The following is a 22,875-nucleotide window of genomic DNA, read 5'->3' as shown; positions in this document are numbered from 1 at the left end:
CTGGCAGCACTGCTCTGACAGCGTGCATTGTAATGTGAGTCCAAGGATGGAAGATTGGTTTGTGTGATGTGCTGGGCTATGTTCACGATCTTCTGCAGCTTCTTCCGGTCTTGGACAGGACAACTTCCATACCAGGTTGTGATGCACCCTAGAAGAATGCTTTCTACGATGCACCTATAAAAATTAATGAGGGTTTTAGGGGACAGGCCAAATTTCTTCAGCTTTCTCAGGAAGTAAAGGCATTGGTGGGCCTTCTTGGCAGTGGACTCTGCTTGGTTAGACCAAGTCAGGTCATTTGTGATATTCACCCCGAGGAACTTAAAGCTTTTGACTTGTTCCACCTGCGCACCACCGATATAGATGGGGTTGTGCGGTCCGCTACTCCTTCTGAAGTCAACAACCAATTCCTCGGTCTTGCTGACGTTGAGGGATAGGTTATTGTCTTCGCACCATGCCACCAGGTTCTTAATTTCCTCTCTGTACTCAGACTCATCATTACCCAAGATACGGCCTACAATTGTGGTGTCATCAGCAAACTTATATATTGAATTTGATGGAAACTTGGCTAGACAATCATGGGTGTACAGTGAGTACAGCAGGGGGCTGAGTACACAGCTTTGTGGGGCACCAGTGCTCAGAGTGATTGTAGAGGAGAGCTTGTCCCCTATTTTTACAGCCTGGGTCCTGTCTGTGAGGAAGTTGGAAGATCCAGCTGCAGATCCGAGTGCTAAGACCCAGGTTCCGGAGCTTAGGAATCAGATTATTTGGAATGATGGTATTAAAGGCAGAGCTGTAGTCAATGAAAAGGAGCCTTACATATGCGTCTTTATTCTCCAGGTGTTCTAAGGAGGAATGTAGTGGTAGAGAGATAGCATCTGCCGTTGACCTGTTGCTCTGGTAGGCGAATTGCAAAGTGTTGAGGTTGACCGGTAGGTTATGGTTGATGTGTTCCATAACCAATTGCTCGAAGCACTTCTTAGGAATTGATGTTAGAGCCACAGGTCAGTAGTCATTCAGGCATGCCACCTTGTTTTTCTTCGGCACTGGGATTATTGTTGCTTGAATTATTGTTAAAACACCAGGGGATCTTAGACTGCAGCAGGGAGCAGTTGAAGATGTCAGCAAACACTCCAGCTAGCTTGCTTGCACAGGCCCGGAAAAGCCATCCTGGGACGCTATCTGGGCCCGTCACCTTCTTTGGATTTATCTTCAGGAAGGCTCTTCTAACATCTTCCTCGGTGATGATGAATCTTGATGCCACCAGGTCCGGTAGGCATCTTTGACTGCTGTGTAGCAGTGGTCAAGTATATTCGGGCCTCTAGTGGAGCAGGAGACATGTTGGTATAACTTTGGCAGCGCTTTTCTGAGGTTGGCCTGGTTAAAGTCCCCGGCCGTAATGAGCAAAGCCTCCAGATACCTGGTCTCAAGTTCACTGATGTTGGCATACAGTGTATTCACAGCACACTCCACGTCCGCCTGGGGGGGAATGTAGACCGCTGTCAGTATGACCAAGGTGAATTCCCGTGGCAGATAATGGGGACGACACTTCACCGACAGATGTTCCAGGTCCGGACTGCAGGAGCTTGTCAGTGCCACTGTGTCCGAGCGCCATGCAGTGTTGATCAGTAGTCAGACTCCACCTCCCTTCGTCTTGCCCGAAGACGCCGTGCGGTCCACCCGATGGATCGAAAAACCCTCTGGTCGGATGGCACAGTTGGGGGTGGCAGGGGAGAGCCAGGTCTCTGTGAAACAGAATATACAGCAGTTCTGCATCTCCCTGCAGTAGATATGTCTCCCTTTAAGATCATCCACCTTGTTCTCTATGGCTTGAACATTAGCTAGTAGGATGGTGGGCAGAGGGATCCTAAAGCCCCTCCACTTCAGTCTGACCAGCAGCCTTGGATCTTCTCCAAAGACCAGGAAACTTTGTATGATAATGTAGCCACATACCACAAAGGCAAGCATTTTTGCTTCTGCATCATTCTGAATTTCGATAATTTCTACTTGCATCCTCTTTTCCTATTCTTCTTTGCAAAGAAATGGGTTAATTACCCAGTCTGGAATTTCCAGATCAGTCAAATTCTTGAATCAATTCTGAAAATCCATCTTCAATGACTGCAGGTGTAAGCAGTACTCTTCCAAATCACTGTCTGGGAAAGAGAGTGCCATACTTTCCGTGCAGGGATACTGTGAGAACATTCTTCTCCCAATGTTTTGCTTATATATTTCCATTTTCCGATAAAAGTGGACACTGCACTTTTTGCCTGGATTAGATTGAAATTCTCACCCTACAGTTTCACATTTTGAATGTTCATCTTGTCAATTTCCTGGTCTTTGGAGAAGATCCAAGGCTGCTGATCAGACTGAAGTGGAGGGGCTTTAGGATCCCTCTGCCCACAGATCGGCTGGGTATGCCACATCTCCACTTAGAACACGAGGAAATCTGCAGATGCTGGAAATTCAAGCAACACACACAAAATGCTGGTGGAATGCAGCAGGCCAGGCAGCATCTATAGGAAGAAGCACTGTCGACGTTTCGGGCTGAGACCCTTCGTCGTCTCGGCCCGAAACGTCGACAGTGCTTCTCCACATAGAAGTTCAGTCTTGTTTTCCGAGCTCTTTGTCGACTTTGAGAAAAATTCAACCATAGTGTCAAAAAGATCAAAGAAATGTTTTAAGCAGTAGCCTTTTGACAGCTAATGCACTTCAGTGTGAAGAAGCAAGCATTCAAACTCTTCATTGTTATCTTGGCATAACTGATGAAATATTCTGCTATTTAATGGATGAGGTTTAATTTTGTTGATAGCAGGATTTTACAAGAGTCATGCTTGAAAAATGTCGCTGGCAGAGGTTTCTGGCTGCGAGATGTTGACGGTGAATTACACAATGAATTGCAGACAGACTTGGAATTTTTTTTCCGGTATGGAAAATTATGCACAAGAAATCATATTTTTAATCTGAATACTTTTATCTTCAATATACATTTTGAGCTCATCATAGATTGATTCTCTGTTAATATTAGTTTTTAACTTTTTGCACCTTGAGGAATCCTTGGGGTTGGCAGGTTTACTGATTGCCACCCCCCCCCCCCCCCAAAATCTTGAACATCCCCCGACGACTTCTATTTCCCCTAATGGCCGCTTGGAACACGTAACCACCCCCTTGGGGGCAGTATTACCCCCATTGGGAATTGCTGATTTAGAAGTTTAGATTAAGTAATGTGCTTCTAAGAAAGATTTTAACCATTATGCTAAAAATTGATTTATTTTCCAGTGGGTTATTATTTGTAAATAGATAATTTTTATTTTTATTTATTAAATTTACTTATTCATGAAGCCCATTGAATGACAGACCTAATCTTTTGAGATCTGAAACCCTTTCCATAACCTTAGTTGAAAATATCTGAGGAAGCACCCCGTTTACTCTCAGAAAAGCAAGGGAACTTTATGTATATGGTTAATTTCAGGAAGATCTCTTTGAGAATATTAACATATGCTACTTTTGGAATATCTGCTCAGTTCTGATGTATTGTTTGATAAGCTTGAAAAAATTTCCTAGACTGAAACTAATATTTAGTCTTTGGTTTCTTCCTCGATATCATTGTCAGTAACTGTATATCATCACTGAAAGTTGGTCAGCTACTTGTTTAAAATTATTCAAATGGAAGACTATCACTTTTATAGTTTCAAAGTTAAAGGAAGTGGAAATAAATCACTCTCACCTAATTTAATTTGTATTTTTATTTATCTTTTTCTTGTCTACCTTTAATCTTTACTATACTTAATATCCTTTCAAAGTGTTGTCTTCTATATGGCATTACAGTCGGCCCTCCTTATCCGCAGGGGTTTGGTTCCGGGACCCCCCCCCCCCCCCCACGGATGCCAAAATTCGCAGATGTTCAAGTCCCTTATTTATCATGTATCAGTGCGGTGGTCTTTAGGACCCAGCGGAACCCCGGACTTTATTTAACATGTCTCTGTGCAGTGGACATTAGGACCTGGCGACGCAGCTCTGAATCCGCCGAGTTTCTGTTCATGAAAATAATCACGATCGCGATTGAAAATAAGGTGGAAATAATAAAGTGATTGGAAAGAGGAGAAACACCGTCGGTCATTGGAAAAGCGTTAGGCTACAGTCGGTCAACGATCAGAACAATTTTAATGGAGCATATGAAAGGCCCTGCCCGATGAAAACTACAATTATTACTAAGCAACGCAGTGGTTTGATTATTGAAATACGTATGTTTCTTAAGTGTTTTATATGCATAGAAAGGTAAAATATGTACTATATACTAAGAAAAACGTTTGGCTAACTGATGCTAAATAATACCGGATGTACCTGTTCTGACTTCAAATCCGACTTAAAGACGGACTCAGGAACAGAACTCATTCATAACCCGGGGACTTTTAAGTCATTTCTAGATTACTTATAATACCTAATACAATGTAAATGCTATGTAAATAGTTGTTATACTGTATAGTTTAGGGAATAATGACAAGAAAAAATAGTCTGTACATGCTGAAGCAACGAGTGCTGGAGAGAGAACTTCTGGGTTTTCCCAATCCGCAGTTGGTTGAATCCGTGCATATGGAATCCGCGGATAAGGAAGGCCGACTGTATTTACTTTTCTGCCCTTCTGAAATGTACAATTTTCCTAACCTTTCAGTTTTATTTGTTTCACAGTATTAGCCTTGCTAAAAACCTATTAGTTCTATCATAATATTATAACTACCACGGATACAAGGGTGTTGTTAGATTTTATCATTGAAGTTAATTAGGACTTTTTTATAATTGTAGGAATCTGTAGTACAGGATGAGACTTAAGCCCACTTTCTAATCCCACTTTCTAGCTCTTAATTCATTGTCGTGGCAATTCAAACACTCATCAATACCTTTTATGCAGTTAACAAACAAACCACAAACATTCCCCCACCCCACCAACAACGGGTTAAAAAAAAGCTTATTCTCCACTAATCATGTGACCATTGACTTCATAGTCCCCCATTCTTGCCTCTTGCCTACTGCTAAGAAAAGTGGATCCTTCCTAGTTGCTCTCAGAATGTTAATAAACTCGTGAAATCTTCCCACAATTTCCTCTGTCCCAAAGAAAACAACCTCAGCCAATTTAATCTTTCCTGATAGACAAATATGAGATCCATTCATGTATTCTGTAATGATCAGTACTATAGCTGTGGTCTAACAGTACCAACATAATTTGGTTGAGTCCTGAAAAAGAAGTATGCCATGTGGACTTAAGTGTCCTTCTAGTCTTTTAGAAGGTCTGATTTCCTTTCCCTTATTTTGTGTGTTTTCTTGTCCAGTTTTCCTGTCCAAATGCATACTTCACAGTTCTTTAGATTGAATCCTATTTGACATCCTTTTGCCTGCATGACTACTTCCTGTATTCAAATCAACACACACAAAGTGTTGGAGGAACTCAATAGGCCAGGCAGCGTCTGTAGAAAAGAGTAAACAGTTGTTGTTTTGGACCGAGACCCTTCATCAGGATTGAGTTCCTCCAGCATTTTGTGTGTGTTCATTTAAATTTCCACCATCTGCAGATTTTTCCATGTTGGTAATTTCTGCATTCCGTAGCTTTATTACTTACTACAAATTATAGATAATTTATAGTTATGAAATTATACATTATATTTCATATTTTTGCCAATTTGTCACAATTACTTTGAAAAATGATTTGTGGGAACTGATGTGGCATTAATATGTTTGGATTGTAGCATTGATAAAATTGCATACTATTGTACGGTACACAATTTATTATTGGATTTTACATGCTAATAATATGTCACCCTAAGTTTAGCAGTAACTTCTTCTCTGTTGGAAAGCTCGAATACGATTCACAATCATGACTGTCTGATCAGGGCTCATGTTCCACTGCAGTGTTGAAGAAATGCCATTCTGCTGAAGTTGGTGTATTTTAGGGGATGATTAAGTGAAGTGTAGGTGGATGAAAAGATTTCGTGACTCTATTTTAAAGGAAGGCAGAAAAGTCCTCCATGATTTAGTAGCCAATATACGTCTTTCAAGCATGGTCAGTAAAACATTATCTGTTCATTGCCTCTTTGATATTTGTGTGACTTTACTGTCTGTAAGTTTGAACTCATGCTTCCTGCTGTAAAGTGGTTACCTTTGTACCTTTGCTAGTCAGCTGTATTTTAAATTACAGCTCATTCTAGAAGCATGACTTCGAGTTAGTCATAGCTGTTTGAGTCATAACATGTAGTTCCTGCATATCTGCTCTGGGCCCCCACTGCCTCCCCATCTAGATCAACAATAGAGTTCCTTTCTCCTTGCGTTTAATACCATCACCATCCACATCCAATACATCATCCCCTGCCATTTCCACCACTTCCAAAGCAATCCTACCCCGAACCTCATTCCCATCCACAGAGACTGCTTCCTTCAGGATTCCTTGGTCTGTTATGGACTGTTTGGCATTGCTGAGAAAAGGCATAGACTAGGCAACTGTTCTGTGGAGCACTCAGTCTGCAGTGACCATCCCGATCTTACACTTGCATGTCATTTTAAGTCTCCATACCGTTTCTACACCAACCTGTCTGTCCTTAGCCTTCTCCCTTTCTATGGAAAGGCCAAAAACAAATTCAAAGAACAACATTACCTTGGGTAGCTTGTAACCTAATGGTGTGAACATTGAATTTTACAATTTCATATAATCCACACCTCCCCCCAGAGCTCTCCAACACACACTCACCTGTTTACCTGTCTTCCGAATCAGAATCAGGTGTAATATCACTGGCGTATGTTGTGAAATGTGTTGTTTTGTGATACCAGTATATTATAATACATAACAAAAACTATAAATTACAATAAGAAGTGTATTTCTATATAAAAATTAAATAAGTAGTGCAAAAAGGGAGAAAATAGTGAGGTAGTGTTCATTGGGTTCATTCTACCTTTGCTCATCTCTCCTACCTTTTCTTACTGGCTCTTTCTTTCATCTATCAGCCTCTGTTCCACCCTCCTTCACACTGCTATGTACTAGCATTCTTTCCTGTTCCCCATAAGTCCTGATGTAGAATCTTGACACCATTCATTGAATTACAACATTTGTCTCCACATATGTTGCTTGACCTACTAATTTCTTCCAGTGTTCTGTTTTTTTGTTTTAGATTCCAACACCTACAATCTCTTTTGTCTTCTTTAGTTTTATTATACCTGAGATATTGATCTCAGGAAGTAAGCATAACTTCCATTCTAGTTCTTTGAAAGGATGGATATGTTAATGCCGGTCTCTAATTGACCATGATAAGTTGGTAGTGTTCTACCACTTTCAACCACTACAGTCATTCAGATTAAGGTGAACCCACAATGCAGTGAATAGGGAGTCTCAGGATGTAGACATAGCAAAACAGAAAGTATCAGTGATACATTTCCAAGTCAAAATGGTTTGGGACTTGGAAAGATAATTGTATTGGGAGTGATCCAATGTGCCTGCTTTTCTTGACTGTTAGTCAAGGTCATATTTTGGGAAGTGCTGTCAGAATAGAATAGCTGCAGTATGATTTGTGGGAAGTAAATAAAGTTCCAGCTGTAATTTTTAATCATCAAATATAATACTTTCATGTAATACTGTGTTTTGAGCTTTATTAATTTACACCCTTGTATCCTATTCCATTCTGTATAGCTGCAAATACAGTCGTCCCTCGGTATCCACAGGGGTTTGGTTCCAGGACCCCCGCGGATACCAAATTCCATGGATGCTCAAGTTCCGAATATAAAATGGCGTAGTATTTGCATATAACCTACGCTCATCCTCCCATATACTTTAAATCATCTCTAGATTACTTATAATACCTAATACAATGTAAATGCTATGCAGATAGTTGTTATACTGTATTGTTTAGCAAATAATGACAAGAAAAAATGTCTGTACATGTTCAGTACAGATGCAGCCATCGTAGCTTTTCTGGGAACGCTGATGCTGCCTTGGCAACAACCGAAGCCTATTCTCCGGTGACTTTTAAGTTCTTGAGGCTGTAGTGCTTTACATAGCTAGTCAACCATCCCTTACTAGCCTTAAACTCCTTCCTCTCGCTCACAACACAAGTAGCGAACAAATGAGATGCAAGGCAAACAATGCTCGAACAACGAGTGCTGAAGAGAGAGTGAAGACCTGTGAAACGGCAGGAGGCTACAGCAGGGTATGCCTACACATCACTTCATTCGTGTGGATTCAGCATAGTGCTCGGCGCGTGGCAAATTCAAGTTTTGCTTTTAGGAACTTGCTGTGATTTTTTTTCGAATATTTTTGATCCGCAGTTGGTTGAATCCGCTGATGAGGATCCCGCGGATACAGAGGGCTGAATGTATTTGCATTAACATCCAGACTCCCATCTTTGTATATCTCTCTTCTGTTTGTTAAATGGTGATAAATATTCTGGCGCAGTTATGAAAAGCATTAAACTTTAAACAATTTAAAAATAGCATTATCTGCCAAGGATGTAAGAGAGACTCTAATGAATTGCACTTGTCTGACCCTGTTTCCAGTACTGCTTGACAAAACCTTAATTACTCAAGTGCATATCATCCAGAATAACTGCAAAAATTGACTGTGCTCTGTTGTGATGAGAAATAAGCCATGAGGATGGAATACAAAGTCATTTTTAACTTATAGAAGCATCATCTTAGTTTTCCCAGTGTAACTGAGAAACCAAAAAGAAATTTAATCGTATTACTTACTATAATATTTAACTTTATAGGCTGCTACCGTGGAACCATTGTTGTATAAGACCAGTGCCAAGTATAACTCATTCCCTAGTCACATCTCCAAATATTCAGAACAAGTCATCAGTACATCTTGGAATCCTGATGCTTTCCCAGCCAGTGACAGGTATGGAATAATGTTTTCACAGCTTTATAATTCTAGAAACTCAACAATGTTGAGAAAATGTTGACATGAGGGGTTAATGGAATTAAAGAATAAACATTTCATCATGTATGTACCTTTCGATGCCAATAGAAATGTGGTAACCTCTGAATTTCTTTATAGATTAGTGATTAAATTATTGATGGTATCAATATATAACCAAGATACCTTGCTAGCTTATTTGTATATTGTCTTTTTTTCAGACAACTGTAATTTTGCAAGTGGAAAAATTCTTGATATATTAAATACAGGGACCAAACTCATTGAGGGGATGCATATATATACATACACACACACACACACACACACACACACACACACACACACACACACACACACACACACACACACACACACACACACACACACACACACACACACACACACACACACACACACACACACACACACACACACACACACACACAATTACATTAAAGATACCCACATTTGCCATAATAGCATATGGTACTAGAACAGAATTAGACCATCATGGATTAGTAGGTCAACTGCTCTGTCTGTGATGCAAGGAACTACCGAGAATTGTGGAAACAGCTCACCACATTACAGAAACCATCCTCCCCTCCATGTACTGTCTATATGTTTCGCAGCCTCAGTGAAACAGCCAGCATAATAAAAGACCCCACCTGCCCCAGACATTCTCTCACCCCTCTCCCACCTGGCAGATTATACAAAAGCCTGAAAGTATGTACCACCAAGCTCAAAGGCAGCTTCTGCCCCGCTGTTACAAAACTATTGCATTATTTTCTGAATCAGAGATGGGCTCTTGAACCTGACAATCTACAACGTTATGATCTTCCAACCAATTGTCTCCCTGCATTGCACTTTCTCTGTAGCTGCTACATTTTATTCTGTATTTTCTTGCTTTACCTTTTACCTCCTCAGTGCACTGTGTAGTGTACTGATTTGTATGAATAGTATGTAAGATAAGCTTTTCACTTTACTTTGGTACCTATGACAGTAATGAACCCAACCCCATTCAACCCATCAAGTTTCCTCTACAGTTCAGTCATGATTTTTTCTCAGTCTTATTCTCCTGCCTTCTCTCAGTAAGGTGTGTACCTACTGAGATACTCAGAGATTATCTAAAATCGGATTACTGTTATTCTTTTTTTCCACTCTATGCATAACTGAAGGTGAACTGAGGATGCATGTAGGCTGTATTGTTTCTATAATAAAAAATGCTGAATGAGACAGTTTATCTGGTTTTTGTCCTTTTTTCCTGTGTTTCATAAATTTGCTTGAAAGAAAAGGTTGTCTCTTTTTTATCTTTGTTATTACAAATACTTTAGATTTTTTACAGTGCAAATTATGATTGAAATGCCCTTTCCTACATTTGAACAGGTCACTCAACATGGACGTCCAAGGCTCACGCCATGGGGAGCATATGGAAAATGTCCGTAGGTTTCACCAGTCCTTGCAACAGATGGAGTACAACATGCAAAGTGCTGGGAACATGGAATCTCTGCCACAAACTTCACGGGCTGTACTTTTTAGTGCTCTAAGGTAACAGTTTATTAATATATATTGCACGTACAAATAATATATCATATACATATTACATTTGTATTTATTTAAAGTGTAATTATGTTATGTGTCATGTTTTTACTAGTTACTCTAAAACTACAATTGAATCTTGCTTTTATCTGTTCAACATGTTCAGGGAATGAGCCTTCTTTAAATTACATTAAGTATTAAGTTAAATTTTACTCTTTATTCATTCTCTTGGTAGAACTATAAAATTCGGTCCACTAACCATTTACATTAACACAATGACCACAAGAAAGGTGCAGTCCCATGTAGGAAGCTATCTCATTCCAGTTCTCTTCTAGTGATTCACTCTTGATGTTCCCAACAATAACGTTAGCATAACACTACTACAGCACTAGCAATCTACATTCAATTCCGTCACTGTCTATAAGGGGTTTGTATGTTTTCCCCATGACCACATGGATTTCTTCCAAGTGTTACAGTTTCTTCCCACATTCCAAAGGTGTGCTATTTAGTAAGTTAATTGGTCACATGATAAACACAAGAGATTCTGCTGGTGTTGGAAATCCAGAGCAACACATAAAATGCTTGAGGAACTCAGCAGGTCAGGCAACATCTGTGGAGAAGACTAAACAGTCGATGTTTCAGGCCAAGACCCTTCATCAGGACTGACAAAGAGTCTCGGCCCGAAATATTGACTGGTTATTTCTGTGCATAGATGCTGCTTGACCTGCTGAGTTCCTCAAGCATTTTATATGTGTGTAATAGTCACTTAGGTTAAATCAGGTAGCAGGGGCTTGTTGACCAGAAGAGCCTGTTACTGTAATGTATCTCTAAATAAAATAAAATAAAAATAAATAAAATTACCAAGGTATGTACCTCTGAATATTCAGTATGTTAAATATGCTTAGCCATTGCTCTAGACTGATGGCACCACTGTTAGAATTTCTTGTATTCAAAACTTGATGGGCCAAATGGCCTACTTCTGTTCCTATAACTTAAAATAAACACAGATGGTGCATATTTACAAACTTTCATTTTGATGCTGATTTGCATCAAAATACTCATACAGGAAATGTAACCATCTCCATTTATGGACAGATGGAGGCCATTTGTTGTAACTCATATATTGGTTTTTCCATATTGGAATCCCAATCATTATTATCATTTGATGCCATTTTGCATCTAAGTGGAGTTTATCCTTCAACCACCTGAAATTTCCTGTTAATTTTCTTAGCATATGTAAAAAAAAGTGTCAATCAAGACTGAAATAAAAACATTTTGGCCTTTAATTACCGTTTTATACGTAGAATTAAACTTTGAAATCTTTATTTAAAAACAGGCAAAGTGATCTAGAAATTCCAAACACAGGAATTGTGTTTTTAGGTTAATTACCATCAGATTGCAAGAATGCTTGCACAATTATGTAGTGTTTTATTGGGTGTAATAGTAGGTCTAACTCTTGGGTTCTGGTATATTTTAGTAGGAAAATGATTACTTATTTGTTCCCCATTACATTGATCAGCATTTCAGAAGACAATTAACAGTATTAAACTCTATTACTGTTTGGAAAAATGGTAAGCCTTTGTAATTGTTTTCTTTCCTCACTTATATTAAAAGTGACCATAACAAATGGTTTCAGTGAGTAATTCAGTAATACAGTGGCTGATTAGCAACCCCAACTTCACATTTCTGGCCAGTCCCTATTTCTCTCTATTGTTTTATTATCTGTTAAATTGAAACACCAAGGGAAAGCAATTATAAGTACTTGCAAATTATTAGGTGATGGCCTGGTAATATAATCATTTAAAGCCATTTTCCAGTACGTTTGAAATAGTGTGTGTTCATATTATTTTTATTTTGATGTGTAGGAAGAATCTCAATGAGCTGGATGATATACAAAAATATTTCAGTCAGAAGCTGTCTTCAACTCCATTTGCGCATATGACTAGTACCATCCCACAACAAAGGGCAAATGTTGCTAATACAAATTTTCACCATGGATCACCAAATAGCATTGATAATGAACAGCATCTTTTGGACATTTCAAATGAACAGGTCCACAAATATCGCAATGTCATTAGTGGTGAGTAAAAGGACCTTTCTTTTGTTTATTCTTTATTTTTCATTATTTGCAAACTAATTTCAGAGATTTTAAGTTTTAATCAGTTTCAAGTTTCTGATTTAAATCTAAATTTACTGCAATTTTCTATGCACCTAAATGTTCTGAACACTAAAATAAACATGAGAATTATGAATAATATATCCTCATTATGCCTCTTACTTCACATAAGGCTAACAAATCTAGTCAATGAAATTTCACAATTAGCAACAGGTCTTTAGAAGACCAAACACCAGTAAAAAAATCTTGAGCAACAAAATATTATTTTCTAACAAATAGAAATGTACATGCAGTGAAGAGGAATTAGCCTTTACTGTGTAATCAAAGTTGACTTACATATCCTTATTCTAGGGTAATGGCTTAAAAGTCATCTGTCCATTTGTACACTAATTTGATGATAAGGCTAATTAATGATGGGGCAAGATTGCAGTCAACAGGATGAGTTGCAATGTAAAAGGCGGACAAAATTGAAAAGGGTGTGTGTAGGACTGAAGGTGTTATATTTGAATGCGCGCGGTATGCAGAAGAAAGTTGATGAACTTGTAGCACAGTATAACATTGTGGGCATCATTGATTCATAGCTGAAAGAAGATTATAGCTGGGAGCTTAACGTCCAAGGATGCACATTGTGTCGAAAGGACAGGCAGGTAGGCAGGGAGGGTGCATTGGCTCTGTTCGTACAAAATGAAATCAGATCATTAGAAGGAGGTGACATAGGGTTGGAAAACGTTGAATCATTGTGGGTAGAGCTAAGAACTGCAAGGGTAAAAAGACCCTGATGGGAGTTACATACAGACCCCCAAACAGTAGTAAGGATATGATCTACAAATTACAACAGCAGATAGAAAATATCAAAAAGGCAATGAATGTTACAATGGTCATGGGGGATTTCAATATGCAAGTAGATTGGGAATATCAGGTTGGTGCTGTATTTGAAGAGGGAGAAATTTCTAGAATGTCTATGAGATGGCTTTTTAGAGCAGCTTTTAGATGGCTTTTTAGTGGTTGAGCCCACTAGGGGATCAGTTATGTAGAGACTGCTAAATTTGGTCTACAAGTTACAAAAGGAGACAGAAAATACATGGCAAAAGGGCAATTTTACAATAGTTACGGGGGATTTCAATATGTAAATAGATTGGGAAAATCAGGTTGGTGCTGGACCCCAAGAAAGGAATGTTGAAAGGCCTAGATAGACTGGATGTGGAGAAAATGTTTCCTATAGTGGGGGAGCCTAAGACCAAAGGGTGCAGCCTCAGATTAGAGGGTATCCATTTAGAACAGAGATGAGGAATTTTCTTCAGCCAGAGTGGTGAACCTGTGGTATTCTTGTGGAGAAGTCAGCGGAATGAGGTTGAGAGGGAAAATGATCAGGCGTGAGGAACTGGTGGACCAGACTCACCAGACTCGGTGAGCTAAATGGCCTAATTCTGTTCCTATTTCTTATGGTAGTAAGGTCTTATATTAATCATTTAGCCAATCTGAAGCAATCCAATACAGATTCATCCAATACCATCTTTTAATGATTTAACTTTGACTTATCATTAAACTAATAAAAAATTGCAGTGCCTGTGGCTGTGTATGCTTGCCCTGATTTCTGTGGTATTAATTACAAAAACACTACTGTTTTTCTTCAGTACATTCAATCTTGTATATTTTTCACTGACATGAACTTTCACAAGCTGATACCACTGCAAAGCACTTTAAAACAGTTCAAATGTCTCTGATTTCTTTCCCTATCATATAAAATTCTGAGGGCTTAACGAAGGATGGTTCCCTTCATAGTGAAATGTAGAATAAGGTGGGGAGAGGGCCTACGACAGAATAAGGGAATGCGTGCTTAAGACTAAGATGAGGAGGAATTTCTTGTTTATAGTGCATAAATCTTAATTTTCACTACCATGGAGAGCTGTGAAGGATGAATTATTGAAAATGTTCGTTGCTAGGATGGTTTCATTTTCAGCCTTTTGGGGTTGAACTTTACAAGGTGCAGGTAGGAAAGTGGAGCCTAAGCAAAGTTTACATCATCCATTGCTGAAGCAGCCTTGAGTGTCTTAGGGCTTATTTCCTATATTTCTAATGGCATTCTATATTGATGCTGAGCAAAATATTTGGCCCTGAAAAGCTAAGTTTTGGTTGTGGTATGAAGATTACTGACATCAGTATTCCAAAATGCAAGGAATTTATTTTATGTTTATCAGGCACCCTTCATAATGCTTAAAAGGTTAATTAAGGATACTCGTGAAAATAAGTTAGTATTTTTAATCTGATTCATGACATTACATCTGTATGTAAGCCTCGGCACTAATCTCTGGCAGTAGCAGACATTAAGTAAAAAGTTTCAGTCCACAAAGATCTATTTGTGAAACTTCCATGGTTAGGGAAGTGCTGTAACTCTACTGCTAACTGCAGGTTCTGGCCATTATGATATATTGGCTATAAGGAATGCAGTTAAATCATTTGTAGTTTCCGAATATCTTTGGTCAATATATTTATTAGCACATGTTCAAGTTACAATCAAAGAAATTAAGATAATTTTCAGACTTTGGATGCTTCATCCATCTCTTATGATATCAACGAAGCAAGTGCGTACTTTCAAAATTAAATATATAAACCTATCATTTGTACACACAATTATTTCAAAAATTAATTATTTTAACTGGAAGAGCTTCTATGTATACACTTTCAATTCTTTAATTTTTTTTTTCCTTTTCCCCCTTTCTTGCACTCCTACTGCATTACACATCTGCAAAGAGAATTGGTCTCCAGTTATTAAGGGATGTCTGTAGCTGTTCCTTATTCATGGTGGTAGCATAGTGTATGATGTCCTCCAGTCTTATTTGTTTGACTTCTTTCCCCTCCACTCCTAAAGAATTTGAAGTATTACATATTTTGGCCAACATTTTACAGACCTGTGTTAATGTCTTAGATTTCCTTACTGAGCAAGATCCCATATCCTCAATGTAATGTGTGCCGCATCATATCTAAATTACCACATTACATTTGAAATATTGGTACTTACTTTATTCAAAACTGCTTTAAGTAGTTTCCTTTACTGAATACAGTAATTAAAGTTCTGTTTGCATGCCATTTCTGTTTGAGAGGTAACTGGCCATATAGAGGAACTAACTCTGTAATATTACTTATGGGTAAGGCATCTGTAACACTATCATCCTGTCTCTTCTCTTGGTGCCCAGTGTATGTATTCACATTGCTATGGTTAAGGTAATTTTTTAGCTTTTTCGCTTACTAGATCTAGGTATAATCTAATTCTAGGCGCCACTGATACTCATTTATTTGATAAATACTAAATGATTCTTGAAAATACTTAATTATTTCCATTTCATATCCATGCTTATATTTCATAATCTAGCTGGTTTGCAGAGAAACAAAGCTGATATTGCTGATCAGAGACCCTCTGCACAGGACATTGAAGATGAAGAGGAAATAGCAGAAGATTCACCACAGCAATCAGAAAATGGGAAACAACAAGATTTACTTAATACACAACCACCAGAGAGAAAGAACATGAAGATCCACCTTCCTCATTTCTGTGCACCAGCAAATTTAGATTTGGGACATTATAAACATAATGAAGTTTTTGATAAAGGCAATATAAATGACCAAAATAACGAGTACAATGTAGAAGTTGAGCACCAGCAAAACCATTATGCAAGTGACGGATTTAGTGAAGAAGAATATGAAGAAGATGTGATACAGCCAAAAATCTTAAATGACGTGACTGTTATGACGGACAGAACTAGCCCTTGGTCTAGTATTTTGTCAGATTTAGAAGAAGATAATAAGCATAAGTATGAAGATAAAAGAAAAACATCAGAACCAACTGGAAATGGAAGTGTGGCTAATGAACAAGAAGTGGTTTCCATTAGTGTGGATGATGAGATGTTTACTGAAGTACTGCAAAATGAAAATTACAAGTTACCTAGCAGTATCGCAGCTTCTGAGTCCCCTCGTACAGAAAAGTCTTCAGTAAATGAAGTAACAGAACTTGATATGTTAAATGAGAATTTAATTCTCCAAAGTGAATGTGGCTTAGATCTAAAGTTACAAGAAAGTCAGTTCTCTGATGATCGCGACACATTTTTCTCAAACAGTGGTGAAGCAGAGCTGACACGAGAAAATAAAGACTTTACAAGATTTGACATTTTCTCCAGCAGAACATTTTTGCCAATGGATAAGGACGAAACAGATCTTAGAATAAAAAATATTCATGAAGACTATTGCCATGGTAATAAAACAAAAGAACTTGAAAACGAAGAGAACCAAGTATCCTGTAACGAAGACAGCAATGAAGAGCCACAGGTTTTAGAAGCTGGTGGAGAGGGTGTTCACAGAAAACACAAGGGAACTGCTGAAACAGACACTGAAGGAGATAAATTTTCAGACCAATTGTATCCTTTGCATATTTGGTAATGCTTGTAAGGTCAACTTTTACTTAGAAATGCATTGATTCCTGATGTATTCCAGGGAAAGCCTTCTTTTCTGGACTACGATTATTTTAGGTCTTCAATGCAATTGATTTATTAAACAAAGCATTTTCTGAAATGTTTGTTTATTAAGTTGGCCATTGCTTAATACATTAGATTAATGTTGATTAAGTTTTTTTTGTGAAGTGATTTTTTTTTATAAGATAAAGAATGTTGTAAACAGAGAGATCTGGGGGCAAGAGCAGGTGCAAGTGCATAGTTCCTTGAAAGTGGTGATGGTAAAGAAGATGGAGTCTGACAGATTTTCCTTTGTTGGTCAGAACACTGAGTACAGAAGTTGGGACATTACAGCTGTACAAGACGTTAGTAAGATCACTGTTGAGGTACTGTGTGCAGTTCGAGTTACCCTACTATATTGATGCCATTAAACTGGAAGGGATGCAAACCAATATTTACAAGGATATTACTGGGACTGAAGAGCTTAGATTGTAAGGAAAAAAATGAATAGGCTAGGATTTTCTTTTCCCTGAAGCACAGGAGGTTGAGGGGTGACTTTAAAGAGGCTTATAAAATTATGAAAGGCACAGATAAAGTGAATAGCCAAAATCTATTTCCCCAGGGTAGGGGAGTTCAAAACTAGAGGCATAGGTTTAAAGTGGAAAGAGAAAGGTGTTGATGACTGTATGGAACAAATCATATCTCATAGTCAGAGTTTGTTTGATAATGTTGCTATTTTATATGGTACAAGTCATTGTGAGTACTTTTTTTTAGTTGTGAAGGAAGTTTTACTGGATAAAATTTCATGGTGTCACATCTTTTTCTTCCCTGATTCATTGTAATTGATTACCTGGATACAAACTATTTTAACATATTTGCTTGCCACCTTTATATCTAATTTCTGATATTCATGAGTAACTTGAATTGTTGGAAATGGATGCAAAGGATCATGTTACACATTCAGTTCAATTTCATTTAGTTATATAGCTATGGGCAAACTGAAGGTGGCTGCTGTGAAGAAACTGTACTTATGAAGTTCATTGATGTTAATAATCTTTAACAATTTTATGCAGACCAGATCCAGTTATAATTCCAAACTTTTTTCTTCCACCAAGTCATTTAGAAGCTTCAATGAGAATGTTAAATGTTCCACGGTCATTCCATACACCAACAACAAATCCAGTAAGTTTTAATTTTTCCTTTACATTGGTTGTGCTGCTCAAAGAATGCTTTGTAATATTTTAAGTTTTTTTATGCATTTAAAACTTCATATGTAATTAAGGAGGGTTTCCCTGGTTTATAAATTAGATTGTATAAGAACAAGTTCATTTTAACGTCCCCAAGAATTATCATTCTCTCATATACCTGACTAATAATCAGAAGCACATCCATTTGTTGAAACTGTTTTCAAATAGTAATAGGCAACATATATACTGTTATTCAAAATCCTAATTAAACAACTGGTGATTGTACATTTCAGTCAACAATAGAACATAACAGGCTGTCACAGGAAAAAAAAAGAAAATGTCATTGGCTAGTTTGGATTAGGAAACTCTAGTCACATACTCATGTAAACATACAGTTTTTATTTCAGATGTCTAATGTCTGCAATATTTTTGATAAATACTAATGAGATATCTGAAGCCCTATCCTCCTTACTGTGTTTGGTGTTTTTTTTTTCAGTTCAGTTTCAGTTTATTGTCATTTAGAAACCACAAATGCAATGCAGTTTAAAAAATGAAACAACGTTCTCCAGAATGATATCACAAAAGCACATGACAAAACAAACTACACCAGAAAATCCACATAATGTTTGGTAATCCCCAAATCCAGAGTCCGGAGAGGCTGCTGCGTATTAATATCGCGCTACCATCTTAGCGTGTCCCCCGGAAAGGAACTCCAAACCCTCCAGACAAAACAAGACTACCCAGACACACCAAGTCAAGAGACCAACTCTACCACCCAACAAACCAAAAACTAAAGCTACAAGACCTACACAAAACCACATAGTTACATATAGTTATAGTTAACATATAGTTACAACAGTGCAGACAATACCATAATTGATTAAAAAAAAACAGACCATGGGCACAGTAAAAATAGTCCAAAGATGTTAAAAGACTATAAGTTCGAAAGAAACCACCACACAGTTTCCACAAGTCCTCAGGATCCCGATAGACTTGTTTGAAACTTATCTGGGTTAACTAGCAACTGTGTTATCTTACTGAGCAATATTGTTTTCAAAAATGAATTAAAATTAGAATATTAATAAAAAATAGCATCTAATAGTGCAGAAAAGCAACTAGTCTGGCACCATCAAAATCATTAGCATGTCAGATTAATGGAGTTTTGCTATATATCTTAATCTTTACTGTTTTGCCATTGTGTTGCAGTAATCTTTGTTTTGTACATGATGGTATGGTTCTTTCAAGCAGGTTAAATGTATTTTGACAAACATGTTGACAAAACAGAATAAAAGTAGTCTGTTGGGCTAGTTTTAATTACCTAAAGAGATCAGAGAGGAATTCTCTATATTTTTATTCATCTAATTGGCTCTCTCAGGAGATTGCATAGTTTTCTTCATAGTGACGATCAAATACAGTGGATTCTGGTTAATTGGGACACATCGGGAGTTGGACATTTTGGCTCAATCAAGTAGCTGCCACAATTAGCTGAAGTTTTATGGAAATAGTTAAAAAGGTCTTAAAGAAAGCTGCCATTTAACTGAAATACAGAATTAGAACTCTATTAATGCTATTACAGTACTATAAAACAGGGTATTAGTTCCAAATAGTTATTAATGGAGCAATTCATCCAGTGTATGCCGTCATGTATGTAGTGTGCAGCAAGGGGTAGCACCTCTGGTGAAGAAGCTTGTCATGTCCATTCTGGGGCAGCTCAATTACCTTTCGTTGCCACCAGACACTCAGCTCTCACCTGTAGCTCCAAGTAGCTTTTTGTACACAACAGCGGCCACATCCCAGTACACCACTTCAACAGGCAGGGTAAACCAGGTGATGAGAGCAGCAGGCCTTATACCCTTGTGAAATAGTGACGTCCCTATCCTAGCATGTGAAGTCAGTTCCGGCAGAATGGGAAATTCCACAACGCTTCGTGGAGTGCAAAGGACTGATAAAGCACAGAAAAAGTCATGGTTATCCACAGCAACCAAGGAAGACCTCTGTTTCTACTCATAGCACTGGACCCAGAGGTTGCAAGAGTGGACTGTACCAGTGTAATGGCTTTTCCACTTTAATACCTTCCTGCCCAGGTTTCATTGTTATCGTCAGATACGACAGACAACCAACATGCTGCCATTTTCTTTTGATTGACTGTAAATAAACAAAATTAGTGCAGATAATAAGACTGCCTTCATGCAATGTTTTCGGCGATTGCATCCTCAAAATCTTCATTTTCGTCGTAACATTCAAGATAATTCAAGCGGATATGATAGGGTCTTTTAAGAGACTCCTAGACTGGTACATAGAGCTTAGAAAAATAGAGAGCTATGGGCAACTCTAGGTAATTTCTAAGGTAGGGACATGTTCGACACAGCTTTGTGGGCCAAAGGGCCTGTATTGTGCTGTAGGTTTTCTATGTTTCTATGATTCTCGATACCTTTAAATTCTTCTTAGATCCTAACTTGTTGAAGTAGTGAAATTGTTTCATTTTCACTCTCAGTTGTTTCTAGCATCTCCAAGCTGGAATGTTTGAAACTGCAGTGAGCGAAACAGTTTTGAATTGTCTTACTGCCATTTTCTCGCCAACTATCAGTGCCATAAATCACAGTTTCTTTTTAACACAAACACCTGCAACTGACACTATTGGAAAAACTGTTCACTTTAAACACAGTGTAGAATCTACTAATGGCCACACAAGTTCATGCAACTGATGCTAGTTAGAAGCTGTTCGGCAACAGTCTTCGGTCCCAATTAAGCATTGTGGCATACTAAATACATAAAGGGACTATTTTCTCAATTAGTTTTTGTTCTTTAAGTGTTGTTCCCAATAAGCAGCTGCCACAATTAACCAGTGGACCAATGAACCAGAATCCAGTGTGTATTGAAATGCTCAAGACATCAGTTGTGTACATAACTTTGAATGACCTAAAGGTTCTTTCCCTTTACATTATTTTTCAGAAGCAGAAACAGGTTTCTCTTATTCCACCAATCTTACAAAGATTTGGGAAAATATTACTAAATTTAAACTGTTGTTCTCCAGCAAAGTATTTATTTTTAAATTTCCATTTGGATATTTCCTCTTGCAGAAATAAACATGAGAGTATAAGGGATTAGAAAACATGTTTTCAAGAGTAAACTAAAGAAGTGCTCAAAAATAGCCTATCATTTTATGCCTCCTGGGCCTTCTTCTGTTACGGAGAAAGATTATCAACTATCCTTACATAACTGGTTTTATATTACAATGTTCTGACACACAGTGTCCCATCAATCCTGTTTACTTCATTCTGGCTGCCCTGAAGGCTGCCTGTTGCAATCACCTCATTATGAGATCACTTGAACAAGCAGAACATGTAGTTTCAAATATGTTGTAAACACTTAGTCTTATGATATGTACCTGGCAAACTAAATTCAACTTACAATGCTAGGGACATTTCCGAGACAGGGAAGATGTGATCATTTATTTCTGATTTATTAGCTGATCTGAGTCATCATCAGTGCTACAGTTGGTGTAAACAAACCTGAACTGTAAGGGTGTCTGTTTTACAGTAAAATCAGATAATGGCATTTATGTGGGCTCCTCTCAGCCGTTTGCAGGTGCAACTGTGAGTTCATTGGAGGCATGCAACAGTAAAACAGCAAAACAACTGAGATTAAAAAATAGAACATATTAAAATTTTTAGATGGCAGCAAAGCCAGGAAAGAGTTGGTTGTGGTCAGCATTCCAACTATTTTTTTGTACAGTTGCACAGACCAACCATTGCTCGGAGCAGGAAATTTTTACAAGGAGCGAAAACTGTGTAGCACTTCAAATGTTTTTATTTGTAACATGCATTCTATGAATATTTAGAATGAAAACTGAAAGATCACGTACTTTTGATTTTATTTATTAATTGAAGGGTATAATCAAATTCAATGCAACAAAGAAAATCTTAAACTTCTTCTCATCTGTCTTTATTACAAATGTCAAATGAGAAAATCTGCAGATGCTGGAAATCCGAGCAACATATACAAAATGCTGGAGGACCTCAGCAGGTCTGGAGTAAAAAAGCTGAGAAATAGATTTGAAAGGTGGGGAGGAGGGTAGAGAGAAATGCCAGGCGATAGGTGAAACTTGGAAGGAGAGGGATGAAGCAAAGAGCTAGGAAGTTGATTGGTTAAAGAGACAGAAGTTCATGGAAGAAAGAAGGGGAAGAGAGGAGCACCAGAGTAAGGGAATGGGTGGGCAAGGGGATGACATGAGAAAGGGTTCAAGGGAATGGGAATTGGTGAAGGTGGGGGGGGGGGGGGAACAGGATGGAGGTATTACTAGAAATTTGAGAAATCTATGTTCATGCCATCAGGTTGGAGGCTACTCAAATGGAATATAAGGTATTACTCCTCCAACCTAAGTGTGGCCTTATTCCGACAGTGGAGGAGGCCATGGATAGACATATTGGAATGGGAAGTGGAATTGAAATGGGTGCCCACAAGGAGATCCCACTTGTTCTGGTGGATGGAGTGTAGATGCTTGGCAGAGTGGTCTCCCAGTCTACGTCGGGTCTCACCGATATACAAGATGCCACACCCGGAGCACCGAGCACAGTGTATGACCCCCAACAGACTCACAGGTGAAGTATTACTTCACCTGAAAGGACTGTTTGGGGCCCTGAATGGCAGTGAGGGAGGAGGTGTAGGGGCAGGTGACGTGTCAGGAAGGAGGTCAGTGGGGAGGAA

The 22,875-nt window shown here is 38.3% G+C and overlaps 1 protein-coding gene across 1 annotated transcript in view; it reads left to right on the top strand.

Moving 5' to 3' along the window:
- The window catches only part of c2cd3 (C2 domain containing 3 centriole elongation regulator), a 160,901-nt gene that overhangs the window by 113,146 nt on the left and 24,880 nt on the right, over positions 1-22,875 (top strand). Inside the window, exons 28-32 of the mRNA XM_073044032.1 lie at positions 8,739-8,869; positions 10,271-10,432; positions 12,289-12,503; positions 15,910-16,948; positions 18,055-18,163. Coding sequence (XP_072900133.1) covers positions 8,739-8,869; positions 10,271-10,432; positions 12,289-12,503; positions 15,910-16,948; positions 18,055-18,163 — 1,656 coding nt within the window. The remainder of the gene's footprint in view (positions 1-8,738; positions 8,870-10,270; positions 10,433-12,288; positions 12,504-15,909; positions 16,949-18,054; positions 18,164-22,875) is intronic.

This window comes from Hemitrygon akajei, chromosome 4, assembly GCF_048418815.1.
Source record: "Hemitrygon akajei chromosome 4, sHemAka1.3, whole genome shotgun sequence".
Lineage (NCBI taxonomy): Eukaryota > Metazoa > Chordata > Chondrichthyes > Myliobatiformes > Dasyatidae > Hemitrygon > Hemitrygon akajei.
This window is presented reverse-complemented; position numbering and strand designations above follow the sequence as displayed.